Source organism: Taudactylus pleione, unplaced genomic scaffold (assembly GCF_031769625.1).
Source record: "Taudactylus pleione unplaced genomic scaffold, aTauple2 ptg000230l, whole genome shotgun sequence".
In the NCBI taxonomy this organism is placed as follows: Eukaryota; Metazoa; Chordata; class Amphibia; order Anura; family Myobatrachidae; genus Taudactylus; species Taudactylus pleione.
In genome coordinates, this window is record NW_028284632.1 from 8,433,708 (window position 1) to 8,460,060 (window position 26,353).

General features: G+C 44.9%; 1 protein-coding gene across 4 annotated transcripts in view; it reads right to left on the reverse strand.

The window, feature by feature from the left end:
- SSBP3 (single stranded DNA binding protein 3) overlaps positions 1-26,353 on the reverse strand; it is a 48,276-nt gene that overhangs the window by 20,614 nt on the left and 1,309 nt on the right. For all 4 annotated transcript variants that reach the window (XM_088479326.1, XM_088479324.1, XM_088479325.1 and 1 more), the window contains exons 2-4: positions 20,898-20,970; positions 20,290-20,351; positions 18,953-19,037 (exon numbers count right to left, since the gene is read on the reverse strand). In XM_088479326.1, the coding sequence (XP_088335452.1) occupies positions 18,953-19,037; positions 20,290-20,351; positions 20,898-20,970 (220 nt within the window). The remainder of the gene's footprint in view (positions 1-18,952; positions 19,038-20,289; positions 20,352-20,897; positions 20,971-26,353) is intronic.

Here is a 26,353-nt window from a genome sequence, read left to right on the forward strand (position 1 = left end):
CAGCAAGAGACAAAAGCTATGACCTGGTATCCAGTCCATCACCCATTCTAACTGTTGTTATACACATCCTGCCCACGGTCACAGCACCACAATGGGCACACAGGTTTATTGACGTCATATTCAAAATTGCTATTTTTGAAGCCCTACAACAGGCTGAAAAGAAAACACAAAAATAGCAATTTCACAACAAAAAACATGTGAGCCAAAAGGAAATGTATAGCACAGTGGGCGAGATGCAATGCATTCTGGGGCTTGGTTGCGCGTTACCTTCTAGAAGCGTATGAGCTTCTATCCAGTGTGCTGCGAGAGGGATCCAATCGCTCCCACCACCCCCTGCCGTGCTTGCGTCCTTCTGCGCACGCACAAAAGGACGCCAGTCCATTATTCGCAAAGGGCAGCTCTTACCGAAAAAGCTGACTTTTGTGAATTTCTTCATGCATACCGGCGAAACCAACGCCTGCATGCATCGCACCCAGAACGCGATGCATCACGCATCCTGTCCAATATAACTCGATCTATTCAAATATATGTATTTGGCAGCTATATATGTATTTTGTGGTAAAAACATATGGGTGTGTACGTGGAAGATCCATAGTTACGGTGTACTCACGTAAGCTTTGGCTAAATCAGACAGAAGTGTTCTTTACCAAGGTCTTTAGTTCTTATTTGGTCAGCACAGATAGCGTAATGGTTAGCATTACTCTCTCTCTCTCACAGCACTGCGTTTTTGGGTTTGATTCCCATCATGGCCCTTAGGAGCGGGGCATAATCAATTGCCAACGAAAAGTCCCAGACTTTTCGACTGGTGCACTTTCCACCTACATCGCTGGTTTTGGGTCCGGAAAAGTATTGCGCACGCCCACTTTTCTCCATATTCAATTCCAAGGGAAGTGAAAACGGGACTCGGCAAAACTCATACAGGCGAAAAGTACTGTCAGTTTAGGTGAAATCAGCCTGACACCGCCCAAAAGATGCAATGACATGGGGGATCAGTATGGATACCACCGAATAGCCATGCTGAAGGTATTTGGGGTACTTAAATGGTCTCAATAGCTGCTAATTAGCGTATTTGCATAAGGGGTGAAGAATAGCATTTAGTAATGTTAATTCTTCAAAATAACTAGTCCCAGCAAATTTGGGGTACCTGAAAATGGGTGCTAGCATATTTAAAAGTTGCTAAAGTGAAGTTTTGAAAATCCACCTGCCGCAAAAACCTGCAAAGTAAAAAACAACTGCGGCATACTTGGGGACCCCCGTGGAGTTTATTTCGCTAGTTTTTATGTTTGTCCCCCAACTTTGCACTTTTATGCCCCCAAAACAAAAGTACTTTTTTGGGGTGTTCTAAAGGGTTTTTTTTTTTTTTACTTTTTTTGACGCAGTTTACCTTTGGGGGGACTGTCCTAACACTGCACGGGGGTTCCCGCAACTTTGCACCCCAAAACCTGCACTTTTTGCTGCCTCCATTCAGAGACGAATCTTTTTCGCCTATCTGAATGCATTTGGACTTTCCGCTTGGGCAATAAGTCATTGCAATTGAATTGGGCGGAAAGTCTTCAACTGGAAAAATCACGTCATCGGTGAAAACTTTTCGCCAATCACGGCTTTTCGTCTGCAATTGAATATGGCCCTTAATATGATGAGTTTGCATATGTGAAATTTAATAGGGAAGCAATTTCGAGAATGAATTTCAGATACACTGGTAGAGTGGTATGATTATAGACGTACAAGAGATGGGTCTCCCGCTATTGGTGCACAGCTGCACATATATGCAGTAGGCCAGTCCTTGTCTCATTCATAACAAAGGAACACAACATTTCACAGAAACTTACACAATGTTATGGTTGCTATGGGCAACTTCACTTTCTCACTCATGTCAAGTGGACCAATTTTGAAGATCGTCCACACCTGGAGTTTGAGCTTCTGAGTCGGTGACAGTTGCACTCACCGCCACTTTGGGGGCCATAGTTTTGTTACGATTGTATATTATGATTGAATTTCCCCCAAGTTAGTCTGACATATGTAGCTGGGTATACACTAGGTCAACTAGACAGCCGACACATGCTATTATTCACACTTACTGATCGGCTGCTCTACGTGTCGTCTTAACGTCACCGCCAGGCGGGCATATGAATTTGCCCGCCAAGCTGTGACGTCAGTCCCTGCAGTAAGTGTATGGGCAGTTGGCGCCGATATATCTATGGATAGCAGTCATCGGCTGGGCCGCAAATCCGACGTAATATGTCTGAACAAGTGTGACAAATTGGAGGTGTGTTCCAAGGACATGGCCCCTCCCTGGCCAACCACGCGCCTTCGGTGCGTGCATAGACTCCCTGCCGGCACCCCCAGCGCCCTGCTCGCATTCTTAGCTGGAATACTAGGTGAACGATGTTGTTCACAGACCTATCGGGAGGTACACAGCTGCCGACACTTATTATTATCAATGTGTATTTATATGGCGCCACAAGTGTTCCGCAGCGCCTTACAAAGTACATAACCAAAAAAGTGACTTACTAGTACAATACAATACAGGACAAGGACATGGATAATATACATTGGTGGCCATAACACCCTAATAAGCAACAGAGCATAAGCAACCAAGTGTTAGGTGTCCTTGTGGAGAGTAAGAAGTAGTTGAAAATAAAGTAAGGAGAAGCACAAGAGGGTAGAGGGCAGATATATCGCTCAGTGTGTACCCAGCTTCCGACAAGCTTCACGTAAAACGTTATCTAAATTGGAGATAGTCAGGTGCGAACCCCTGGTCCACTTGACATGGAATGATACATCTCCAAGACAGCCCGCTCCTCCAAACATACAGGCAGTACAGGTCATTAATTGTGTGGATAAACAGAATAGATAAAAATATGGCTGCTCCAATACGGACAACTGAATCCAGTCATAGGGCCATATCCAATTAGCCCCGAACACTGTTCAGGCGCTAATTGATCCCCACGATCGGCGAAAAACGGGGATTTTTCGCCAATAATCCCCGATATTTTTTTTTCTCACTATCCTATTAATTCGGGCGAATAGAACAGTTTGCCCGTTAACACATAGGAGCCGCGATAAGTTTGCGGCCCTATGTGTTCTTGACTTTTTTTGGGCGAAAAAAAACGACACTTATCATGAATATTTTTTCGGGACACATCAGGTCCCGAAACCCCCCTGATAAGTGCCGTCATCAGGCCGACGATGGGGGTAATAGGATAGCCCCGAGCGAGCTAATTAGCCGCGGTAATTTACCACGGCTAATTGGATATGGCCCATAGCATCAATGGCCTGCTCACCAAACACAGCACTCTGCAGAGCATACTCAACAGCATGTCACATTTATCCTAATACACCTAAATATAGGCCTATATGCTTACACAGTTTTCTCAACGCTACCAAAAATAGAACAAGGACTGTTCACAGTGTGTTGAGTGTAAAGACAGGGTCAGTGTATAGTAACAGCATATTTACCATAGAGATCAATGACCTCTGACAGACATCCCCAGCTGCACTCACCATGTGGTGGACGCTTACAAAAAAAATTAATGGCATTGAATAAATGACCACAAATCATTCAAATTATCATCAGTTATTTTAGCCACACAAAGACTCAATGGACTCGATTCAACTCAATGCGAATTGAATATCGCCAGGAAGGCGCTCCCGAAGTTATTCAATTAAGTGCGCTGTTAACCCCGACTAAGGATTTCTTCTCGCATCCCTCCTGGGATGAGAGCAGAAATCCCACAAAAGTACAGGCGCAATGCTGTTTCCTGCCTTTAGCGCAGCGGAAAAAAGCATCGTGCTGGGAAGCTTAGTCGGAGGATGCCCGTCCTCACGACTAAACACCCTGTTTAAGGCGCGAGAAGGGCATTCTCCGACCTAACAACGCGCAGATTTGAATAGCTCCAGGAGCCCCTTCCCGGCGCTATTCTATTTGCGTCTAATTGAAACGAGCCCAAAGCAATGTCATACAATGGTGTTATTTCTTAGCAGAAAGACTGAAGTGCATAGAAAAAAGCATATCCCCCACACTAGCTCAAATATAATCCAATGCCCCTTACAGAAACCAAGAACATGACATGGTTTTCTATATTTTCTGCAAATCTAAACCTATGAACAGAAGACAGATGAGGCAGCCATTTTAAGTCATTACTTCCAAGAATGATTCATCCTAACCACAAAAGTACCAGGCAAGGCAGCCATCTTGGGCTCACTACATAGGATTGCATTGGGCAGAATAGGCATTGCCTGGACGATATGACAAATAATGGGGAAGCTACAGAATACCAAAATAAGATACACAAGCCTTACAAAATAATCGGATCCATGCATTGTCCATCTTACCCACGAGACCAACGTGTGGCAGCCATCCTGGGCAAACTACATTGATTACAGAGGGCAAGAGAAGCAATACATGGATAAAAGCAACTAAAAACAATACACACTGACTAAATAGTTCCAAGCATTGTTCATTTTGCCCATGAAGGCACCAGACGGGGGCAGCCACCTTGGTCACATTACATAGGTTACAGTGGGCAAGATGAGCAATTAGTAGAAGTATAATATACAGTGAGGAATTACAGAACAAACTGAAGTGGAAGCCATTATGGTCCTATTACAGGAAGTAGTCATTTTCTATAACGCATCTGGCAATTTAGGTTTACTAGCTCTCCTCAGTACTTTCACACAGGTGGCTGTATAGTTTCGGTGGTGGCTACCTGTAGTTACGTTCTGCCACCATAGGGATGATTTTATGGGCTAATCAGACATCACCAGATGAAAAGGCCATGAAATACTTTGAGGCAGCCATCACCTATAGTAACCTTACTGCCCTCAATGATCTAGTGCTCAGGAGCCAGAGACTTGCAGTAGTGCAAGTCAGGAGCTATGGATAACTACTAGAACATGGCTCCACTCAACCACTTCTCTATGAAGGCCAATTCTGAAATAAACCATATTAAAATGACCTAAACCATGTCTGCATCAACGCTAAGTGGGCAACAGTAACAATTTTTAAGCGAGCCTCTCGTCAGGGAGGACTAGAACAAGAAAGACCACCACAAAGCTAAAATCGGATTTCACGCACATGAATAGGAGCCCGGGCATCCCTTTTTTATTTTAGCATCCTGTTTTCAGCATTTTATTCACAAGAGAACTAGTCTTCAAATTACCAGTAGCAGATGGTCTGGGGGCTCACAGGCCCTTCCAGAGCCAGGATGGACTGCTGGCTGCCAGCCAAGAGCACTTAGGCCTCCGACACAAACATCTTTACACCAGTCACAGCCATGCTCAGTGATCACCATTGGATAAACTGAGCCTTATGTCACATTAAGGGATCACTGTCCTACACCAAAAGAAGGGATGGTACATATGGATATTATAGCATGAGAACATGCAACTAATGACGGTGAATTAAATTATCAGCGATGGGTGCAAATTGCCGTTCATGCTGCGTTTAAACGATGGCAATGGCAGCCCATCTCGGACCCTTTGCCCGTCTGGCCAAATGCCCAATTCTCACAAAAGTGCTCGCTACCCTGTGGATTACTGAATTTGCAAATGAACCATTACCATTTACCCTCTACATAAAGCTTATGGAGTTGGTAAATAAATCCAGAATGCAACTAAATTATGCCACACTGATGCTTTTTACACAACAACCAACAACAACACGCACAGAGGGCAATTTAATTATTTTATCAGACACCTTGACTAATGAGTGCCCGATGAAGCAATTCAATAGTTGCTCCGTTCGGGCACCCGTACCACTGGGTTTAGCCGCACAAAGGAAAGACCCATCTAAAGTACTGCTTTGGGCGCCCATTTCTGCTCGCCTGAACGGAGCAACAATTGAATTGCTCCGTCAGGCACCCATTAGTTAAGGCGCCCGTTAAAAAAAAAACCTGAATCTCCCCCATAGACTCAATAAAAGTAAAACAACGGAGCTCCAGTGTCAAACTGGAAGAGGTCACTACGCACTTCACAGGCCACATTAAGTCAGTAGATCACCGGAAACACCTGCGAATAGTCATTTTCTGATAAAAAGATATCACTGTTTCCAATACAGTATTAAAAAAATAAAAATAAATTGGCTCCTAAATCTAGAATTGCTGGTGGACCCTTTATTATTCAGTCCATGTTGGCCAGTGCACGTAAGCACCTGATGTGGTCTCAGACCTAAGGACATGCAATACCCAACTGGTTATATTTACTGACTTATTATGAAGACTTTTCCTTTGCACCTTAATCCTCCGCTCCCTTTAATAAATACTTGCTTAGAGGGTACAGTGGTCACACAGTCATCACGAGTGATCAGAAGACTCTGCGGCAGGGGATGCAAGTGACAAGGCAAGCTTAAGGGCATCTAGTGAGAAGAGACTCATGCTGTGGCAGGGGGTAAGATGCATCAAATTCTGCATGAGACGCATCCTGCCACTCATCGCATGCATGTAGGCGTTACTAACGCCGGTAAGTATGAAGTAAAACGCGAAGGACAGCTCTCCCTTTAGAACTGTCCTTTGCGATGCGCCGCCAGGGGTGCTGCGTGGGATCCGATTGAATATCCCTCACAGCACTTATGTGGAATGAAGCCCATAAGCTTCAGTTGGGTACCCATCAGGTCCAAGCATGAGTAAAGCTTTGTTTTCCAAAGCTTGGTGCATATGAGAAATGAGGTCAAACCCCCAATACTGCATTTTCAGGAGCTTCACCGCATTATTAATGATAAGAGCATCCTGGGCAGGATGCACCAAGTCCTTCATCAATATAAGATGGCCATACGCGTTGGTGGACTGAGCAGAATGGCAGTCAGCGAGTATTACTAGCTTCCATCTTCCTGCCACGCTCTATTTCCAGCCCGTTCGGGAACGCAGTTCCAGATTATAACATTCTTAAAGAGAACTTCCATCTGAAAAATAGTTAGCTAGAAAGAAATAAAGATCTACCTACCTACCTACCATGGGCAAAAGTATGTAGTCACCTCTTCTAATTAGTGAGTTTGTTGGCAAATCATAGCGATTCCGGCTAAAATGACCAGTCACAATGTGGGCAGTTAAATGTTGAGCAGTTTGCAGACAGTGAACTAAATGTTAAAGCATTGTAACCGTGCCGACACTATAACCTCAAACACAGTGGTAAAGCATCATATTTAAAGCTATAGCGCTAACCCAGATACAGTGATTAATCTAACATTAGCACCGTGTCGGCACACTGTGCTAGGCATTACACTGCCGACAATGTAATTGTCGTCATTCTGACTGTTGCATAATTAACCACCTCCCATTTCAGCCATACCCGTTACGGACTGTGTATAGAACAGGGGTTCCCAAACTTTCTAGAATCCCGGCACCCTATAGTATCAGAAGTTTTTCACGGCACCCATTAGGCCAAAAATGTCTTATTGAGAAATTCAGAAAAAAATATTAAATGAAGTTAATTGTGCTCATCTGTCATTCTAGGGTTTAGTTATGGGGCAGTGTACAGGATTGTGCTTCTGTTTGTACAAATGTTTTGATTGGCAGCCGCAAGCACTTATTTTGCCTACCCCATTGATTATAAATAATTTGATTTGGTCCCAGACCACCAACCCAAGGCACCCCTGCAAATGCCCTGAGGCACCCCAGGGTGCCAAGGCTCACAGTTTGGGAACCACTGGTATAGAATCAATCTGCACTGTGTAACAGAGGCAGCAGAGAATGGGTTATACTGAAGAGCTCAGCGATTTTCAGCATCTCCCCGTTTTAGGATGCCACATTTTCAACAAGTCAGTTTGCCCAGGAGCAACAACAGCTCAACCACAAGCCAATAGGCCGCACATGCTCAAAAAAAAAACAGAACCGCCGGGCGCTGAAGCATGCAGCGAAGATAATAGTCTCTGTTGCAGCAATCACTAGAGCTCCAAACCACCTCTGGAAGCAGCACAAGAACTGTTCTTTGTGGGTCTTCATGCATTTGGTTTCCATGGGCGAGCAGCTGCACACAAGCCTCAGATCACCATGCACAACACAAAATGTCGGCTGGAGTGGGGTAAAGCACACAGACATTGGACCATGGCCTAGTGGAAACACAATTTCCAGAAAGACGAATTGTGCTACCAACTGGCACTCTGCCTGTCAAATAGGAGTTTGGTGGATGCCAGGTGAACTAAAGTTTGGTGGAGGAGTAAGAATGGTATAGGGACAATTTTGATGGATTGGCCTGAGCACCGTAGTTCGAGTAAAGGGAAATTTTAATGTTACATCATACAATGACCTAGAGTAGGGGGAGGCAATTATCGGCACCCCAGCTGTTGTAGAACTACACATCCCAGCATGCATTGCCATAGCTTTGCTATTTAGCCATGCTAAAACTGTTGCAGGGCATGCTGGGATGTGTAGTTCAGCAACAGCTAGCAGGCTGCTTATTGCCCAGCCGTTGAGAATTACGTGCTGCCAACTTTGTAGCAACAATCTGGGGAAAGATCTCTCCTTGCAGAGTTTGTGGTGGAAGAACCTGACTGGTCTGCACAAAGGCTTGAATTTGATCGGAGACTGCAAGCCAGGTCTCATCACCCAACACTCACGTTCTTGTGGCTGAATGGATGCAAATCCCAGCATCCACAGTCATATACAGGAGTGCACTCTTCCATTGGTAAAAAGACTACTCAAAATGACATTTTATTTGCTGTTACAGTACAAAATTAACAAAAGCACTTTCAGGACTAATTCAGCACTAATACTAGAGATTGTGTTTCACTCCACAAACAGGATGTTCAGTGTTATATGCAATGCAGAAAAATCCCTAATGCGGGCAGCCATTATGCAAATTGTCGCCCCGATCCGCTGACTATCGTCGGGCAGATAATTGCATCGTGTACGGCTGCGACTGATCAGCGGTGATGGTTATGCATGAGAAATCTTCCAACATGCCAGACTGGACGTCCGCATCTGGCAGTGTATGAACTACCGCAGCTGACTGCCCGACACTTCCCCTCTTCCTTATCTGGGAAAAACGGGGAAATGGTGTGGTCCATACAATGTGACCTCTCTCAGAGTATGACCTCGAAATCTGCTTGGGTTCAGGTGGTCAGTTAAATGTCTGTCAGACCGACTGACATTCTATCTGACCGTGTATACCCAGCACTACTCTAATGTGACAAAATATAGCATCCCAAAACAGCAAGTCGTAACAATTACTAACATACAGATATTAAGGCTCTAGTACTCTGCGATGTTTGACAATGTATTTACAATTGCTTAACAGATAAGTGCAAGCTTCTGCTATCTGTTATCAGGTATTATTGATTCAAGGGCTCTGTACACTCCATTATACAACACAACATCACAAACAGGGACCTACATTCCAAAGCTTTATAATTCTGTACATTCATTTAGCTTATGAGCGACAAATAAAAAAAAAAAAGCTACTTTCTCCTTTAAAATAAGTATTGTAGATAATGACCTAGGGTCGTGCAAATACGGCCCTTTTACCACCTTTGGGCGAGTCTGTACAAGTCCATATCTTATTATATAGTGATATTAAACGCTGTGGCACTGTATAAAATATAGAATGGTCTTCAGCTGGGTACACATACGATGGTGCAATGAGATTAACCGATACATCCCTTGCACCGAGCACACTGCACGAATCAGCATATGATGGTGCAATATATCGTTACATTCTGTATGTAACAGCACCGCATCGTCCCATATGCCTGCAGAGCAGCAGGTGGGATGACGTGGTGAACAACAGATCGGGCGTACATACTATACGATGTGTGCGATATATACGATCCGCGTCATAACAATATCATACAATCATATGGTGTGTACCCAGCTTTAGACATGCAAATAATGGGTGAGAATTCAATTAGCGCTGCGGGTCTGTAGCTCCAGGGCTTTAGATCCAGCAATGCCCGGGGCTTAGTCACAGCAAATTGCACCTACTGGGTCAAGTGCCGGACTTGATGCTGTTACTGTATGCGGTAAGACCGCGACTAGCCCCAAAGTACTAGTTAACGTGAATTTCAGCAATGCCAATTGAATTTCCCCCAATGAAATGTAAACTGTACTACTGGTAAAACAAAGAGTTAATTTAGTCAAAGGTCTGTACAGAGGCTGCACCCACAGGTTGCAATATATTTGGGTACAATGGTTGGATGTCTCTATCACAGCCACAGGAGGGTTCATCTATAAAAGGAGAGTGCAGAATATATAGATAAAATAATAAAAAGAAAAAAGGAGCAGTGATTGTAACTAGAGAATGCATTTAAAGTGCCCCCTGAGCCTGTCACCATCTAGGATTTGCGAGCAGAGCAAAGGATGTGAAGTTCAGTCTATACCCCTAATCTCCTGGATTCTTCTCTGTCTCCCCCTCCCCAGATGCATGCCGGGGGGGAGGGGAGACCAGCTCTCATTTTTATCTCCACAGCACAAAAGAATTTCATGCCTACCTTTGTCCCAACATACTACACACACCTCCAGCTCCAGATACCCATGGGACATCACAATAGGCATAAACGCCAGTACGCCCCGTGTTTATGTACTCACTGCCAACACATGCACCATAAGGAACATCGTACTGCAGACACTAGCTAGTGTCATTTATACGGATATTTGAAGAATCCAAAACGTCTATTTCATAATGCAGTTTCATTTATTGCTATGACTTATGTTATTGCCAATGGCAACTCCGCTTTTAATGTACTGTAACGCAGCTATGTGATCACTAAATTGCCGAATGTAAATGCATCCGTCTCCAATCCGTGGCAGGCCAATACGACAAATGGTCTACATACAAGTTGCGATTCTAAATACCTACTAGGCACAACATGCTGCATGTGTCAGGACCGGACCCCCCAAACAAACAAACAAAAAAAAAAAAAGGTACAGCCAATCCCAAAAACATCCTTTTGGCCTCATCCCAACGTTGGTTGGGACAGATGGTATCTTGGTCGGACAATTACAGCATCTGTTGGGGACCTGTCAGGTCCTACCGTACATGAACACCTCTGCAGGTACAAGCAAGTGACATCTAACAGCTGTGAAAGGTTCTTAAGACCTAATGGACCTTTCTAACAGAAGGCAAGTATTTTTATTATTCAGCATGAACAGAAGTAACAAAGCCCAAACAAATGGGCTGAAGTGCCAGATTTGCCCAAATGCATTATTGTTTATCGATAGCGCCACAATATTACACTGTGCTGTACAGAGTGTATTTAATACACACACATCAGTCCCTAACCCATTGGAGACCATAGTCTAAAGGCTCTACCACACAAACTACTTTTCCAAACTAACAAGTCCATTATAGTCAGCAGCCAAACGACCTACAAGTACAACTTCTCCACTACTGGGATAAAGCATTATATGGACAGCTCAGCTAAAATTATACCTCCTAATCGTAAAACCAGTATACTCATTTATAATCATACTTGTTGGTATATATGTCTAATGCCCTATTTTCATTTAAATTCTAATATAAATATTGGTAATAAAAAAAGCGTACATCTTTAAACAAAACTTAACCAAATACAGTAAAGCCAAAAACAGAGACAAATGTACACGCAAGACAAAATTTCAGGCCACAGCTGCATTCTCATTGGTTCTGCCCATACAACGGCTGCTATGGTGTTGAATAGTTGACAAACGCTTTAAGAAACCCTGGGATCACAAAACATTAAAATACTGACATTACCATCTTTTAAAATGGCAGGAAAAAAAAAAAAAAAATATGCACTGAAAATAGTAACAAAAAATAAAATAAAATAAAAGTACACACACACACATATATATATATATATATATATATATATATATATATATATATATATATATATATATATATATATATATATATATATATATATATATATATACATATACACACACACACACATTTTTCAATGCAGAAGAGGGTAAACTCCAGGATCTCATATTCCCTAGAAAGCTGGCACGGCTTAGGACACAACCATATTTCTGCTAACGTCCATCCTGTTAGGAATTATCTAGGGAACGGTCCTTTCCTCTCCCAACAATTCCTACACATCCCGCTCCCTAATTCTTTAAGGGAATGAGAGGCAATTACAGTTAAGCATTTGCTTTGTCACAGAAGGGTTATTGCCCATCAGTATACACACAGCCACTTACAGCATTAATCATCCTAGTTGCTCTCTATAAGGTTTGATATTATCAGCTGTCAATGACTAACTATTTTAAATGGTGTTTTAACAGAAGTGCTTTCATCATTTGTGCCGAATTCATTCCACCACGACCCTTTATTAAGAAAGCAAATATACCTCATCCTCTATTACAGTTTCAAAATGCCCTACAACCCCCCTTAAAAAGGTCAAGTTTTCAGTATTTCCCTGTCTGACAATTACCTACCTAGGTAGTTAATATAAAAGTATAGGAGATGAAGATTACCCTCCCCTAATAAAAACCCCACACCACACTTCTGTGATATAGTTTATTCCCATAGAGAACTAATAACCTGGTTAGAGGAGGGGTTTGTGAGGACTATTGATGCACAAACTACATTAGGGCTCAGTTTTGGTGGCGCTTAACAGAGGTGAAGAATTATGCATTTTAAGTCAAAGTCACAGACTAAATGTCATTTCGTTTTATAGCCTCCTGAACAATAGATCACAACCAGATCTTTCCAAAATGTATGTGAAATTTGATGCATATAGATAAAAAAAAAGACAAAAACCAGCCAAGGTGTAACATTACAGGCCAATACTTCCAACACAGTCATCCAGACAAAATATAAGACACATAGAAGTAATAAATAAAAATACTACTACAATAAAAATAAGTGTGCAGTCTTAAACCTGAGGTGGAATGGGTTATGTGTAACACAATAGATAGACCAGGTAAGTTACATTTATACAGTATCCAGTAGTTGAACGAGTTATTTATCTCCACTAATGAGAGACAAGTGAATCATGCATCACAGGGATTCCAGCAGACACTCATCACCAGATATTGGCTATTTGCTTTATAAAGCAGAAAGGATTACACACCCACCTGCCCGACAGGTCCTGTGGGAATTGTTAAAAAGAAGGGCCTTCCCTTGGCATATATTGGTCACATACATGACCTGTCCAAGTGCTTTAAGGAGTCAATACTAATAATTGCACTATTCATCATTGCAAATTTACATAGCTTCTATATAGGCAATATTAAAAAATAAATCATTTATACATCAGGTGATGGGTGAGATCATAATGGGGGGCGGACATACATAGAAAGAAAAAATAAATAAAATAAAAACGGAACCTCCTAGGGTGGCATTTTTAGCGCTGGAATGAATGTTTATCTACACACACAAAAAAAATACAGTGGTATACATTTTATTTTTCTGTACATATAGGCAGTTTTGTCCCAGCATTATGCGATTTAATTATCACCATGGAATAACGCACTGTGCACGTCAACTAACTATCTACGACCTCATGAACAAGGGGTCACTAACAGAACAGTGTAGAGAAAACCCTACATCTTTTCCCCCTTCCATTCGTCATGGCACACATAAGTAACACCTTATACAATATAACAATCCGTTCAATAAAAAGATCATTAAACCCTACACTACGAAACTACTTCCCCCCCTTCCCCACATTGTGCAGGATTTCACATTGCAACTGACCATTGATTGCCCCAATATATATCTATCTGAATTTATATTCAGTAGTCCATCCTGTGGAATTCTACACGTATCCCATTTCTGGTAATACACAGTAAATAGTGTTCATTCTAGCACCCTGCACCGGTCAAAACCCATGCAGTTCCTCTATCCTGCCTGGTGTGTCGCTCTCTGCACTGGTGCTTCAAGCACACAAACTGCTGTATTTCAGCAGTTTGTTGCATCAACTGAATGTGCTAGAAGCACCAGAGCAAAGAATGACGCCCCAGGCAGGATAGAAGAACTACACGGGTTGTGACAGGTGCTGGAATGAAGACTAGACTACCGATATCAGCTAAAGTGTCACAGTGAACATAGAATTTGACGGCAGATTAGATGGGCCAAGTGGTTCTTACCTGCCCCATTTTTAAACATATTGTTACCTCAACCCTTATTGATCCTTACGTCTTCTGAAGGATATCCTTAGGTCTATCCCATGAATGTTTAAATTGCTCTACTGTCATATGCTGGCCATACATGCTGCAATTATCGGGACGATCCGCCCGATATCGGCGCGATAATTGTAGCGTGGGGGGAGGCGACCGAGGGTTAAATATTGCTCGGTCGGGCATGCTGGATTGTCCAGCATGCCCGTCCGATGCGATATTTACCCGGTAACTTTCGGCCGCATCGGGCAGTGTATGCCCAGCGCGGCCGACAGACAGACATTTCCTGTGTTCCTTCCTATGGAAGGAACAGGAAAAGGTCTCCTCCCCCGGGGGCGGAGCGCAGATGTCGGGCTATACACTGAGATTTCTCTCACAGTGTATGCCGGCGACATCTGCGGCTGGCAGCCGGCCAGATAAAATGTCTGTCGGTCTGACAGGCATTTTATCTTGCCGTGTATGCCCAGCATTAGCCTCTACCACCTCTGAAGGAAGGCTATTCCACGTGTCCACTACCTTTTCTGTGAGGTAATTTTTGCCTCATATTTCCCCTGAACCTACAACCCTCCAAAAGGTATGACAAGGGGGGAGACTAAGCAACTTCTACGCATCTGCTTAATCTTCCTCAGACAGTGCAAGGAATAATGCAGCATACACCTTGCTACAGTAGTCCTATACATAAAGCAGTACGCGATAACCTCAGTTCATCTTAACCGCAAGTGAAAGAAATATACAGTTTGGGCAGAAACTGCAGCCGCATTGTATTGAAGGTAGCAGCTTAATCCACATCTGCTGTATTGGACACCTGTGCGCTGAGACTAATCCTCTCCTCCAGTAACCGGGCACAAAGGCTATGCAGAAGCAGCACACATACAAAAAAGAAAAAAAGGGACTTCCATAGTGCAAGTTAAACACACAATTATTAGGATGTTTTATTAATCTGATACAAGAGAATGCGACTAGCACGATAGTCGCACCTTCTAACTGTGCAAATCCCACCAGCAGAATATTACGTGGAGTTTGTAACCAAACCCAGGAGTGTCAGCTATTGGGAAGCCCAGCATTCCTGACAACACAAAGCTGTTAATTAGCAGACGGCTTGGCCCCCTCGTGAAAGGAGGATGATAGCGGGGCAGGGGTGTTCCAGTCTGGTTCACTGATTTATTGCTGTCCGTTACCTCCCATGTAAAAGAGGCTTTTTGTTCTTGGCAGTGTGGAGCCACAGAATTGCAAATGTGAAGGGCTGTGGGTCCCTTTTGTTTCCTTGACCAAGAACAATAAAAGCAGATAACTCAGGTTTATGAGCCGGGTCCCCTCCCTGAGCAGAGATAGACAACCTTTGGTCATTGGGATGAATGAAAAGCCACAAATAAGAAAAAAAAAAAAAAAATGATACTAGCAGCAACATATGCCAACCCCTACCAGAAACTCTGCACCACATGCAAAGCAAACAGACATGAAACACGCTAAACAATGCTAAAATGTGGTAGCATGAGAACTCAAATGTCCTTATCGCGTTTGCACAATTTTGTTCTGACCCAAAATGAAAGCAAATCCAGGCAGAGTGGTTACCTTATTTTCGGATACAGAAATGTGTTATAGGGTATGTTAAGAATTCAGAAGTGTAGAAGTATTCCAAGCGACTAGAGGCAATTTCATTTGTGCCACATAATCCCTTTCTTTACCGGGCACCCCAGTATTTATCCCAGTATGGCAATTGCTCAATGTCATCTGACACCTATAGGTTGGACATCACGTGACACTGCAGTGACTGAAGCACTGAGCTCACAATGTATACAGAACATATAGCATGCTCCCGGCGGGTGTTTGCTGGCCGCAAACAGATGGAGCATTGCAGTGAAGCAGATTCCATAACCTCTGCAGGACCAAACATTAAACATCACTACAATCTCAGCCATGACTGGTAGCAATACATCACTCAGCCGTCGTTACAAGTATACAGCTACACATAATGAAGGGGGCGGGGGTTTTCAGAGTTGTACACCAGTCACACCGCAGCTACGTCGTCTTCGGACGCAGCAGTGATGCGAACATATGGCAATGCCGCAAGAAAAAGACCCGAGTGCGGCGTCTGAATATGAAGCATCAGATCACCAGCCATCCGCCATCTGATTAAGCCTAAGCTTACTCAGAATAGCCGCTGGAAGTCCTTAGCTGGAGCCAGGCATAGCGCCAGGAGGGGGCTCCCGAAGGTATTCTATTCAGCGCGCTGTTCAGTCTCAATTAATGATTTCTACTCACACCCTCTCGAGGTTGCGAGGAGAAATCTGACTAAAGTGCCGGCCGTGAGGCAGTTTTCTGGCTTGGCACGGCGCTAACAGCCCACGCAGCCGGCACTTTAGTCGCGAGTACCGGCGTTCACAGACTAAACACCTGGGTTAAGTGGCGAGAACCGGCATTCTCCGACTTAACAGAGCGCCGAATTGATGAGCTCCCTCCCAGCGCTATTCAACTCCTATTGAACTGAATCGCCCCCCTATGAATCAGTTGTAATGTCCGCTCATAGAAAGGTATCAATATAGACGTCAGGAACTGCAAAATCACAAGTGGGGTTTGGCGTGCTACCCAAATTACCAAACAAGCCTCAAGAGAAGCTAAATACATGCTATATAAATGATTACTATTGATTGGGCATGGACCTGTATGTACTGCGATTGCTCCTTGTAGATGGACTGAATCCCTTACAGGCCAGATTAATATTTCAATGTGGATAATATTAATGAAAGAGCTAAGTATTATTTAGCCAACAGACGAAGCCAGCTTTTAGCATAGGAAGAACTCCTCAGGACTGGGCGCTGTGGCCTCAAATCAGTCCATGTGCCAGCTTGCTGTTGCCCACCACAGAGGCAAGTCTCTTACATGTGCTATATGTACAGAGCACTGACATGTAAAGCTTGGAACACAGGAAATACTTAAGGCTGGGTACACACTGGAGCGCCGGGCAATCGTTGCCCGTGAACAGTGATTGTGCGCCCACACTGGATGACTTTAATGAACACCGTTACGTCATTCATTAACAATGCACACTGGCTGCAGGCGATATCGCTAGGTTAGCTGAGCAACACATGGAACCTGGTGACCATCGCTAGCAACTATGGAAGCGCGCAATCACCAGTACACACTGAGCGATGCAGGCGATTTGTGGTTCCAAATCGGCCAGACATTGCTCCAGTGTGTACCTGGCTTAAGGATCAGGCTCATATCAGTATACTCTAAAAAGTCAAATTAAAGAGAAAAAAAAATAAAAAAAAATAAAGAAGGAACTAGATATTACATAGACATTTTTCAAAATAAATAAAATAACCCATGGTAATGATGGTTGTCGTCTTATCAAGCAAATCAAGGGAACAAAACCACCAGCCAGGAATATTATTTGCTGATTAATTGCTTAAATGGTTATATCTCAAGATCATCATGGTAAAATGCCACGCGGTGGCCAAACATTGATGTCAATTGATTTTGTTTAATCTTTGCAAGTACGTGCTAATGAATCCTCCATAATGATTTAACAAGGGGGAAAAAAAAACAACAACATCTACATGCACTGCACAGTGTCTATAAAAAGTTTGTTATTCAAAGAAGTTCCCAATGATAAAAATGTAGTCTCCAAGGGAACCATAAATCCAGGTAATAAGCATTGTCATACAGCGTCTGTACCGTACCTCGCCTCCTACTGGCGCCAAAAATTACTGAATTGCCCCCTTATAACGTTAACCAGCAATCACAGCACTGATTACTCCAAGCTTACCAACCCATTGTACAATCTATATAACCGTAGCATCGCCAAAATAAGAAAACTTTTTGGTCCTTTGCACACATGGGGAGCCTGACTAACGGTTGACACAATGCCGAGGCCATGTAATTATTCTTAAGCCTGCTTGTGTGTAAAGTGCTAAAGGCAACAGTACAAGGGGAAATTGCTTGCAGTTACACAGCAAATGTACAAAAAGTTTCAATGTTCAGCTCAGTTGATGTTCAAAAAATACTATTTTGAATAAAACGATTTAACAACATTATATACGCAGGGACTAAAGTAAACAAGAGACGATACATATTAAAACTTTTGATACATAATGCAAGACTTCTTGCTCACATTTCACACAGAAATGGACACAAATAATATACATAATGGGGTCGATGCAGAATTACACGAAAGCAGCCATAATACCACCAGAATGGCGTGCAATGAGAAGAACACTGATAGCTGCCTGTATGGTCGTCCCCATCCATACACTGGTTTTCACAGCCATTGACACTTTCAGAGCTCATGAGATCAGTACAGCCAGTCTGAAATTAGGCGTATCTTCGTCCACACAATATTCTGTAGAGACTGCAATTCCGCAAACACACCCGCACAAAACGTAATCTACATGCAGACGCCCAGTTTGCCCCCTTCAGTCTAAAATATAGATACGCGATTCATCATTGGTCAAACTTGCATGTGCATACAAGAGCTGTGAGCAAAATGGTCCCTGCATCAGCCCCAATGTGTTCAAGTTCTGGTCATTTATGTGACCTGATGACAATGGTGGGGTTAAGTTTTCCCCTATGTGCAGCAGGCTTCTTGCCTTTAACTCTATTCAAAAGGAGACACCCAATAGGCTTTTGACAGTGTGATAAGTTATTAGCATGTTTTGCCAAGGAATTATCGCCCATCTTGCTAAAAGTAAGATATATATATAGTATAAAGAAATTCACAATAAAACCAGGAGAAATGGTCTCAGAACTCAGCAAGGTTCTGGTACTAATGCATCAAAGTCTTTGCAGTTGCTAAGTTATAGCCATGCAACATCAGGTAGAACAAGCTAGAACATATTTCACCATACACACACAGCTTTACTTTCTTGCTGTCCCTTTAAAGAATGGACAACCTAAATACTTTGGCTACTCACATAGTCATGAAAAGCTTTTGCTTCACTTGAATGTTCACAGGTATCTCTGCGCTCTGGAGCTGCACAATACAGGTCCCAAAACACGCTGTGTACGAGAGAGATAGAGTCAGTCTTTACAGTACCCACACTACAGCATCCATCCTTTTTATATCTCTGCTTAAAACATCCACATTAGGTTTTAATGTATACATTACAACTACTACCATAAAATATTACAAGGAAAACTTCAAATAATCCCTCCAAGTTGCACTATTGTGGTGCCTTTGACACTTGCACTTCTATTTCACCCACAGGTCACCATGTTCTTAAAGAACGCCAGTGGCAGCCATTTTGTTTGCTGAACAAGTGCAAACTAAGAATTACCTAGGAGCCAGAGACATACCGAAAGAACAGATTATTGAAGCAGCAATCCCATATGGGTTCATTTTTGTTTTTTTAAATTACACATGCATTGAATAACCATTTTTCTAAGCTGTTCCCCTACAATGCATTCTCATTTTCAAAATCTCTCTGGGGGTTTTAAAATATGGCTTCCAGTCAGAGGCTCACACCATGTCAACTGAAGGAAGAGAGAGAGGGGGGGCATGTTACAGTACACAGAGCAGACATAACTCAAAGACGGTCCAAAGCCTCTCTGCTCGCTGCATCATGTGCTAAGTAACGGTAGTAACCATAATAGTCCACAGCACTGAGCAGAATTAGACATTAATAGCACCCCAAACACAAAATGGTAAATACCAACATTCTTCTTGTAGCATGTTCTATTTATAAAAAGAATAATAAAAAAAAAAACACATTGGGACTGCTGCTTTATTGAGGCAATGGTTCCTTAACAATAATGTGCATTCTCATTAATATTGGTTCAGCCTGTATAAGCAGCTGGTGCTCTTTAATATTGTGGTATAGGTTTGGTGACGTAAATAAAAAAATTGTTTCGGAAACCCCTTGTCTAGATCCAACTTATACAAAAGTAGAGCAGAGTTGCTGTGGTAGGGTACAAATATTGCAGAGACACAGACACCCTGTTGTGCAGTTTAAGGAGAAGAGAGAATTTCTCATCTCCCCAGCAAACTAAGAGGCCATCACCTGACCCTATCTACTTGGGTTAATCCTTGCCTAATTTTCCACTCTCTCCACCAAGAATTTCTACCCTCACAGGAATTTAATACATAAATTCTGCTTAAGTACAATATTTGTCTCAATTAATAAATAGGCCAAGAGAAAAAAAAATAAAAAAATAGTTTTTATAAAATATATATATATTTTTTTTTATTATTTTTTTTTTTTTTTACATTTATTTATTTTTAGCAAAAAGCTACAAGAGACATTTTACTCACCACCACCATGAGTGCAAGAAACCTGGAGGTTCACCCAATGTGATGTTCTTCTCCCACCTGATCTGTAATAGAAATAGGAAAATCAGAACACTTTAGGCCAGAGGTTCCCAAACGCGGTCCTCAAGGCTCCCCAACGGTTCAGGTTTTAGTGATATCCATGGTTAAGCACAGGTGGTTAAATCAAATTGACTGAGGTACTAATTAAGTCACCTGTGCTCAATCATGCATATCTCTAAAAAATGAACTGTTGGGGAGCCTTGAGGACCGTGATTGGGAACCTCTGCTTTAGGCTCTGGAAAAAGACATAATATCCCAATGAATTTACAGACTCTACTCTTGCAAAACCGCAGACGTGCCCAATATCTACAGAACGGTCCCATCCCTATTCTGCTGTAGATACAGCAATTTAGTAAATCGCTTCATATACCCATACAGCTTATCTGAAAAAAAAAATGTTTTAACCGATGGCATGGAGACGGGTGACCTTCACAACTCCGCCCCTGGGAGGGTGGGGTAAAGCGGAAAACCAAGGAAGTCTCCCCAGCATAACCCAGAACTACAGTCTATTAGAACACTACACATATTTACGAAAGACATCTTGTTCTCACCTCAGACAGGAACGTCTGTGCAGATTTCTGAGCTCCGACATGAAGCAGATATTCATAAACATACAGCGCAAGCCTACAAAACAGGAGTTAAACAATATCAGAAGATGGATGATTAGAACAGAAGTATGTATCAGATTAGAAGAAACAAAAAAAAAAACAAAAAAAAACAAACACAGTCCACAAAGATAGTAAATACAAAGGCTGGGATGAAAAGCGCTATGTAGATATATGATAAGGTAGCATAGAAAGGGCCGTGAAATGAGGATAGAGACAAGGATAGCAATAAGGAAAGATTTGCTGGAAAAAGTGAAAGGGAAAAATAGTAAAGGAAAAAAAACCTCAAAAACATACAAGAGAAACAAACCTTTAAATAAACAGTAACCTGGGATAAACTGATCGCGGAATTACATGGTAGTGTTGGCACAAATTGGTTCTAAGTCCCCCCCCGAAAGCTGATGTACAGCAGACAGCAAAGGGCAGAGCCTTTGTTATCTTATGTGCATTCACCATATTTAGGGCAATATATTTAGAAATATAGCGCTGGCTAGTGATGGTGCCAACAGCCGCAGGGTAAGTAGTTGCAAGGATGGGCGCTCTATGGCTCTAGGGCAGGTGCCCCCATTAGAGAAACGCACTGTAAAGTAAAAAGGTGGGTATACGGCAGACACCACAATGTGGGCAAAGATGGGCACACAAGACATTATCGTGCATGCAGATCACAAGATATCAAAGTGCACATAATGGTGCTAAAGGGCTAGAAGTACATCAGGCTGCATGTACCAGGAGAAAACATACAAGAAATCACAGATACACATGAGGGGTTAGGAATAAAACTAACTTCACTGTATGTCATAGGCGGAGACAAATGAGCTAGTAGTTTACATGCAACCCCAAGAACTGTAGACACTTTTGAAGGGCCACACTCATGCAATGTACACAGTAAACTACACTGGACAGACAGACAGACCACCATACCGCTGTCTACTGCTCTCCTCCGTGTTTGGACCACATCACAGGGAAAGCGGCAAGAGTGACGCCACATAGCAACATGCAATTCTAATCAAGGGGATATGCATGGCTAAGACCACGCTGGTGGTCAAGGTGGGTGAACGCGGCTTAGAAGAAACTGGTGGTCAATGTGGCTAAACGCAGCTAAGACCACGCTGGTGGTCAATGTGGCTAAATGCGGCTAAGACGACACTGGTAATCAATGCGGATAAACACTGCTAAGAAGACACTGGTGGTCAATGCGGATAAACACTGCTAAGAAGACACTGGTGGTCAATGCGGATAAACACTGCTAAGAAGACACTGGTGGTCAATGAGGATAAACACTGCTAAGAAGACACTGGTGGTCAATGAGGATAAACACGGCTAAGAAGACACTGGTGGTGAATACGGATAAACACGGCTGAGAAGACACTGGTGGTCAATGCAGAAAAACACGGCTAAGAAGACACTAGTGGTCAATGTGGGTAAAAGCGGATAAGAAGACACTGGTGGTCAATGTGGCTAAACACAGCTAAGAAGACACTGGTGGTCAATGTGGCTAAACACAGCTAAGAAGACACTGGTGGTCAATGTGGCTAAACACAGCTAAGAAGACACTGGTGGTCAATGTGGCTAAACACGGCTAAGAAGACACTGGTGGTCAATGAGGGTAAACACGGCTAAGAAGACACTGGTTGTCAATCGGTCGTCAATGCGGATAAACACGGCTAAGAAGACACTGGTGGTCAATGCGGAAAAACACGGCTAAGAAGACACTAGTGGTCAATGTGGGTAAACGCGGATAAGAAGACACTAGTGGTCAATGTGGGTAAACGCGGATAAGAAGACACTAGTGGTCAATGCAAAAAACACAGCTAAGAAGACACTGGTGGTCAATGTGGCTAAACACAGCTAAGAAGACACTGGTGGTCAATGTGGCTAAACACAGCTAAGAAGACACTGGTGGTCAATGTGGGTCAACACGGATAAGCCAACACTGGTGGTCAATGTAGGTAACGCGAATAAGACAACATCAGAGATCAATGCAGGGGAAATCATAAGGTACACACCAGAGATAAGCGTGTGAAATCAGGGATAGGAAGACAAGTGGGAAGGAAAGAGGGGTCACAGAAAGACCAGAGTCCAGCAGGGGTGTCACAGAGTCACCAGAGATGGGTCAGGTTGATGCCAGAGATGAGTGTGGGGAGAAACAGGGAGATACCAGAGATCTGTGTGAAGGGGGGAAGAGCATGGAGATGCCAGAGATCCCTGGGGGGAGGGACAGCAAAGGGAGGTGCCAGACATCAGTGGGGGGGTGGGGGGGAGAGTAGCCAAAGATCAGTATTGGGGGGGAAGACTCCTGAGGTCAGCATGGGGGTGGTTGGACAAGGAGATGCCAGAGATCAGTATGGGGGGGTGGATAGGGGATGCCAGAGATCAGTATGGGAGGGTAGACAGGGGGACGCCAGAGATCAGTATGGGAGGGGGGGTTGGACAGGGAAACGCCAGAGATCAGCATGGGGGGGGGAGGGGGGTTGGACAGGGAAACGCCAGAGATCAGCATGGGGGGGGAGGGGGGTTGGACAGGGAGATGCCAGAGATCAGCATGGGGGGGAGGGGGGTTGGACAGGGAGATGCCAGAGATCAGCATGGGGGGGAGGGGGGTTGGACAGGGAGATGCCAGAGATCAGTATGGGAGGGGGGGTTGGACAGGGAAACGCCAGCGATCAGTATGGGAGGGGGGTGGTTGGACAGGGAAACGCCAGAGATCAGTATGGGGGGGTTTGGACAGAAAGATGCCAGAGATCAGCATGGGGGGATGCAGGGAGACACCAGAGATCAGTATTGAGGGTGGTGGGGGATACAGGGAGACGCCAGAGATCAGTGGGGGGGGAGAGAGAGAGTACACCGGAGATCAGTGTACCACCAGAGATCAGTGTTGGGGGGTTGGACAGGGAGATGCCAGATATCAGTAAGGGGGGGTAGGATAGGGAGATGCAAGAGATCAGTGTTTATATAAGGAGACACCAGATAGTGTGGGGGGGAGGGCATGGGGAGACACCAAAGATTAGTGTTTGGGGGGGTTGGGCGCAACATAGTGAGACACCAGAGATCGGTGTTGGGGGGGTTGGGCGCAACATAGTGAGACACCAGAGATCGGTGTTGGGGGGGTTGGGCGCAACATAGTGAGACACCAGAGATCGGTGTTGGGGGGGTGGGGGGCAACATAGGGAGACACCAGACATCAGTGGGGGGGTGGGGGAGAGAGTAGCCAAAGATCAGTATTGGGGGGGGAAGACTCCTGAGGTCAGCATGGGGGTGGTTGGACAAGGAGATGCCAGAGATCAGTATGGGGGGGTGGATAGGGGATGCCAGAGATCAGTATGGGAGGGTAGACAGGGGGACGCCAGAGATCAGTATGGGGGGGAGGGGGGTTGGACAGGGAAACGCCAGAGATCAGCATGGGGGGGAGGGGGGTTGGACAGGGAAACGCCAGAGATCAGCATGGGGGGGAGGGGGGTTGGACAGGGAAACGCCAGAGATCAGCATGGGGGGGGGGTTGGACAGGGAAACGCCAGAGATCAGCATGGGGGGGAGGGGGGTTGGACAGGGAAACGCCAGAGATCAGCATGGGGGGGAGGGGGGTTGGACAGGGAAACGCCAGAGATCAGCATGGGGGGGAGTGGGGTTGGACAGGGAAACGCCAGAGATCAGCATGGGGGGGAGGGGGGTTAGACAGGGAAACGCCAGAGATCAGCATGGGGGGGAGGGGGGTTGGACAGGGAAACGCCAGAGATCAGCATGGGGGGGAGGGGGGTTGGACAGGGAAACGCCAGAGATCAGCATGGGGGGGGGAGGGGGGTTGGACAGGGGGATGCCAGAGATCAGTATGGGAGGGGGGGTTGGACAGGGAAACGCCAGCAATCAGTATGGGAGGGGGGGGGATGGACAGGGAAACGCCAGAGATCAGTATGGGGGGGGAGGGGGGGTTGGACAGGGAAACGCCAGAGATCAGTATGGGGGGGGTTTGGACAGAAAGATGCCAGAGATCAGCATGGGGGGATGCAGGGAGACACCAGAGATCAGTATTGAGGGTGGTGGGGGATACAGGGAGACGCCAGAGATCAGTGGGGGGGAGAGAGAGAGTACACCGGAGATCAGTGTACCACCAGAGATCAGTAGGGGGGGGGGGTAGGACAGCGAGATGCAAGAGATCAGTGTTTATATAAGGAGACACCAGAGATCAGTGTTTGGGGGGGTTGGGCGCAACATAGTGAGACACCAGAGATCAGGGTTGGGCGCAACATAGTGAGACACCAGAGATCAGTGTTGGGCGCAACATAGTGAGACACCAGAGATCAGTGTTGGGCGCAACATAGGGAGACACCAGAGATCAGTGTTGGGCGCAACATAGGGAGACACCAGAGATCAGTGTTGGGCGCAACATAGGGAGACACCAGAGATCAGTGTTGGGCGCAACATAGGGAGACACCAGAGATCAGTGTTGGGCGCAACATAGGGAGACACCAGAGATCAGTGTTGGGCGCAACATAGGGAGACACCAGAGATCAGTGTTGGGCGCAACATAGGGAGACACCAGAGATCAGTGTTGGGCGCAACATAGGGAGACACCAGAGATCAGTGTTGGGGGGGGGGCAACATAGGGAGACACCAGAGATCAGTGTTGGGGGGGGGCAACATAGGGAGACACCAGAGATCAGTGTTGGGGGGGGGCAACATAGGGAGACACCAGAGATCAGTGTTGGGGGGGGGCAACATAGGGAGACACCAGAGATCAGTGTTGGGGGGGGGCAACATAGGGAGACACCAGAGATCAGTGTTGGGGGGGGGCAACATAGGGAGACACCAGAGATCAGTGTTGGGGGGGGGGCAACATAGGGAGACACCAGAGATCAGTGTTGGGGGGGGGCAACATAGGGAGACACCAGAGATCAGTGTTGGGGGGGGGCAACATAGGGAGACACCAGAGATCAGTGTTGGGGGGGGGCAACATAGGGAGACACCAGAGATCAGTGTTGGGGGGGGGCAACATAGGGAGACACCAGAGATCAGTGTTGGGGGGGGGCAACATAGGGAGACACCAGAGATCAGTGTTGGGGGGGGGCAACATAGGGAGACACCAGAGATCAGTGTTGGGGGGGGGCAACATAGGGAGACACCAGAGATCAGTGTTGGGGGGGGGCAACATAGGGAGACACCAGAGATCAGTGTTGGGGGGGGGCAACATAGGGAGACACCAGAGATCAGTGTTGGGGGGGGCAACATAGGGAGACACCAGAGATCAGTGTTGGGGGGGGCAACATAGGGAGACACCAGAGATCAGTGTTGGGGGGGGGGCAACATAGGGAGACACCAGAGATCAGTGTTGGGGGGGGGCAACATAGGGAGACACCAGAGATCAGTGTTGGGGGCAACATAGGGAGACACCAGAGATCAGTGTTGGG